The sequence below is a fragment of the Peromyscus californicus genome, unplaced genomic scaffold (assembly GCF_007827085.1).
Source record: "Peromyscus californicus insignis strain IS unplaced genomic scaffold, ASM782708v3 Scaffold_82__1_contigs__length_181997, whole genome shotgun sequence".
In the NCBI taxonomy this organism is placed as follows: domain Eukaryota; kingdom Metazoa; phylum Chordata; class Mammalia; order Rodentia; family Cricetidae; genus Peromyscus; species Peromyscus californicus.
Genome location: NW_026294598.1, coordinates 72,827 through 77,438, shown reverse-complemented (window position 1 = coordinate 77,438; position 4,612 = coordinate 72,827). Strand labels below are relative to the sequence as shown.

Sequence of the window (4,612 nt, the reverse complement as noted above, 5' to 3'; positions counted from 1 at the left end):
TACAGTTTAAGCTGGAACAATTCAGATTTCTAGAAGATGAATACAGAACTGGAGTAAATGCCTAACTCTTTGTAGCAACTTCAGTAAAGAAACAGGCTCTGAGTTCATCCTATGTATTTGTACATATGATTGATGTTTGCAGTGCAGACAGGTTCTTAATATTTACTTTTTACTGTCCTGGAACTGATTGCATAGACTAGGCTAGCTTTCAACTCAGAAGCACATATACCTGCCTCTGCTCTCTGGTTTCTGGGATTAAAGGTATGAGCCAATACACCAAGCTTACTCATCATTTCTGTAGTTAGTAATTATTCATACAATTTCATTGATGTGTACTCAGTGCTCTTGATGTGTTTGCTTGTCTCTATGTCTGTTAATGGGCAATTCTCTTTTATTCTAAAATAAATTGATGATTATATTGTAATGTCTGAGTTAAAGAATAAGAGTGGGAAGCACCAGAATTATATGACTATATTGTCAAGAAGCATGCATTTACAATGTTGTTGGCATCATGCTTTATTTAAGACAGGGTTTCTCTGTGTAGCTTTGCAACTCTCCTGGAACTCACTTGGTAGCCCAGGATGACCTCGAAGTCACAGAAGTCTGCCTGGCTTTGCCTCCCGATTGAAGGTGTGCACCACCCCTGACCGGCCATGCTTTTTGTTTTATACATATGTATGACATACTTATATACAGCATATTTTAGGATGCCGTGACCTATAATGATGTACACATCAACTTCACTCATGAGGAGTGGGCTTTGCTGGATCTTTCACAGAAGAATATCTACAAAGATATGATGCTGGAGACATATATGAACCTCATTGCTATAGGTAAATTTTCATTCATATTTTAATTTAAGGCAAAAATTCTTTTTTGGTTATTGATACTCTTCTGTAATTCTGATTGAGAATGAGGCAGAATGAGGTAACTAAATCAGGAAAGATTCTAAGGATCACTGAAGATAGTAAATCAAATTTTGCACAATTCCTGTAATAATTTATACTTTCCCTCATTCTATATTTTAGGATACAAGTGGGAAAATCTTGAAGTTGAAGAACATTGTCAAAGCTCTCAAAGACATGAAAGGTAATTTTTATTTACAAGCTGATACAAAGGTGCCTCTGGATATATTTTAATGTATTTGAAAGTTTTAAAGAAATGCAACAGTGTAATTAATCATAGCTAAATTACATTAATGATCTTTAAATGCTCACAATCCATATACATCAAAGACAGGTAAATGAATTGTATTGGCAGGTTATTTATTTTAGAAGGAAGACAAGGAATCAATACCTTAAGAGATATGAGCATTTGAATCATAGTTCTATCAGAGCTACGCTGTGGAATTGCCCACTCATTTAGTTTCATATGACTCTTATTACCAAAGGTATACATATTAAATATGTGATAAGTGTATGTCCAAAGCCTTGTAATAAACAAATACTCCATATTAAAGCTAGTGTTACTCTCTAGTTTTTCTGACACTGCTAAGTTTAGTGAGAGGAGTCTTAAGAGTCAAGAGTTAAGGGGGGATTGTTGTGAAGAAGCCTTAAAACCTATATCACATGTATATGAGGAACAAAAAGTCAACCTGTGTGGAGACAATGTAGAAACTTTTTATTTGTTATTCTTCATTTACTAGGTATAGCATATGTCACTCTGGGTACAAGCCATATGAACATAGCAATATGGAAAAATGCAGTGCATCCCTCTACATCTCAAAACAATTATAAGTTATGTACTAGTCTCATATTGAGTAGGCTTGCTTAATGTGATTCAAGTTTACACATAATTGGTTTTCCAGCTTAACTGGGAATACATCTACAAACAAACTGAAGAAAAGTCCTTTGAGTAGTGAGAATGTGTAAAACTTCTGTCTGTCTTGGTTCATTGAGCAAATGTAGTAGGAGTCATGGTATAGGAAAAGATATTAGTGAAATTAAGTGGGGTAAAGGTCTAAATACTTCCAATTCTTTTCATAAATATGAAAAATCTCATTGAGAAAATCATTCCATATATGTGATCCATTTAATGAAGGCTCTAAACATCATAGGTATCTTCAACAGAGCAAAATAATCCTTAATGAAGGGGAACAACATAAGTATAAGCAAAGTGATAAAACCTTATGATCCCATTTCTCTTTACATTTACACCAAAATGTAAAATTAATTCACACAGAAATAAAGATGTAAAAGATTAATGAATATGGTACAGCTGTTACATTTTCAAATTATCTTTGCAGACCTGAAAGAAGTCAAACTAGAGAGAAAACATATGGATGTAATCAATATGGTAAAGCCTTTCCTCATCATATTTCTCTTCATTTGCAAAAAATAAGACATACTAGAGAGAAACTCTATGAACATGATCAGTGTGGGAAAGCCTTTGCACAACACAGTACTTTTCAAATGCTTGAAAGTACAGATACTGGAGAGAAACTGTACGAATGTAATCAGTGTGATAAAGCCTTTGCTCAAAACAGTGTTGTTCAAAGGCATGAAAGAACACACACTGGAGAGAAACCCTATGAATGTAAACAGTGTGATAAATCCTTTGCACATGACAGACATCTTCAAAGGCATACAAGAACACATACTGGAGAGAAACCCTATGAATGCAATCACTGTGGTAAAGCCTTTGCAGATCATAGTCATCTTCAAAGGCATGAAAGAACACATACTGGAGAGAAAACCTATGAATGCAATCACTGTGGTAAAGCCTTTGCCTATCATAGTCATCTTCAAAGGCATGAAAGAACACATACTGGAGAGAAACCCTATGAATGCAATCACTGTGGTAAAGCCTTTGCATATCATAATCACCTTCAAAAGCATGAAAGAACACATACTGGAGAGAAACCCTATGAATGCAATCACTGTGGTAAAGCCTTTGCAGATCATAGTCATTTTCAAAGGCATGAAAGAACACATACTGGAAAGAAACCCTATGAATGCAATCACTGTGGTAAAGCCTTTGCAGATCATAGTCATCTTCAAAGGCATGAAAGAACACATACTAGAGAGAAACCCTATGAATGCAATCACTGTGGTAAAGCCTTTGCAGATCATAGTCATCTTCAAAGGCATGAAAGAACACATACTGGAAAGAAACCCTATGAATGCAATCACTGTGGTAAAGCCTTTGCAGATCATAGTCATCTTCAAAGGCATGAAAGAATTCATACTGGAAAGAAACCCTATGAATGCAATCACTGTGGTAAAGCCTTTGCAGATCATAGTCATCTTCAAAGGCATAAAAGAACACATACTGGAAAGAAACCCTATGAATGCAATCACTGTGGTAAAGCCTTTGCAGATCACAGTCACCTTCAAAGGCATGAAAGAACACATACTGAAGAGAAACCCTATGAATGTAATCTGTGTGGTAAAGCCTTTACAGATCACAATCATTTTAAAACACATGAAATAACACATACTGGAAAGAAACCCTATGAATGTAATCTGTGTAATAAAACCTTTGCATATCACAGTTATCTTCAAATACATAAATGGAAACATACAGGAGAGAAACCCTATAAATGTAACCAATGTGTTAAAGCCTTTGTACAACACAGTTATCTTCAAAGCCATAAAAGAACACATACTGGAGAGAAACCATATGAATGTAATCAATGTAGTAAAGCCTATGAACATCAAAGTCATCCTCAAAGACATGCAAAAACACATACTGGGGAGGGACCTTATGAATATAATCAATGTGGTAAAGCCTTTGCAGATCACAGTCATTTTAAAGCACTTGAAACAATGCATGCTGGAAAGAAACCCTTTGAATGTAATCTGTGTAATGAAGCCTTTGTACATTACAGTCATCTTCAAAGGCATACAAGAACACATACTGGAATGAAACCTTATGAATATAATCAGTGTAGTACAGCCTTCTCACATCACAGTTGTCTTCAAATATATAAAAAGAGACATGCAGGAGAGAAACCTTATTAATGTAACCAATGCAGTAAAGCCTTTCCTTGTAACAGTGATCTTAAAGTGCATAAAAGAACACATACTGGAGAAAAAACCTATTAATGTAAACATTGTGATAAAGCCTTTGCTCAAAACAATGTTCTTCAAATGCATGAAAGAACACATACAGGAGAGAAACCATATGAAAGTAACCAGTGTTGTAAAGCCTTTGCACATCATAATCATCTTCAAAGGCATACAAGAACGCATACTGCAATGGCATCTTACAAATGTAATCAGTGTGATAAAGAATTTGAACGTCACAGTAATCTTAGAATACATAAAAGAACACATAATGGAGAAGAACCCTACAAGAGTAATACTATTAGTGTATATTGCTGTCTTAAATCCTGTGAATACAACATTAGATTTTGAAGATCTAAAGAAACTCATACCAAAGGAAATGTGATTATAAAGATTTGGTAAGATCTTTAGCCAACACACTTACATTCAGTACATAAGATTTTTCTTGAGGGAAATATCTCACAGGTGTCAAAAATCTCTTCAAACATTATGATGTCCCTCTGTATTTGGTTTATACCTGCAAATTCACATGGAAGAAAGGATTATGGATTTAAAGGATATGGTAACTAATTTAGATTTCATACTTCAATTACGTGAGATAATGA

The 4,612-nt window shown here is 34.7% G+C and overlaps 1 protein-coding gene across 1 annotated transcript; it reads left to right on the top strand.

The window, feature by feature from the left end:
- Positions 1-796: 796 nt before the first annotated feature.
- Positions 797-4,046, top strand: LOC128102852 (zinc finger protein 431-like). Its single transcript, XM_052726745.1, has 4 exons — positions 797-833; positions 1,029-1,089; positions 2,498-3,654; positions 3,991-4,046. Exons 1-4 carry the CDS (start codon positions 797-799, stop codon positions 4,044-4,046), a joined length of 1,311 nt encoding a protein of 436 aa, XP_052582705.1.
- The last annotated feature ends 566 nt before the right edge of the window (positions 4,047-4,612 follow it).

Bases quoted from the DNA above. Each gene is read 5' to 3' on its own strand.
- LOC128102852 (XM_052726745.1), top strand. From the start codon at position 797: ATGATGCTGGAGACATATATGAACCTCATTGCTATAG. The intron at 834-1,028 runs GTAAATTTTCAT...TCTATATTTTAG, and splicing joins TATGAACCTCATTGCTATAG to GATACAAGTGGGAAAATCTT. The intron at 3,655-3,990 runs ATCAAAGTCATC...AAGCCTTTCCTT, and splicing joins ATGTAGTAAAGCCTATGAAC to GTAACAGTGATCTTAAAGTG.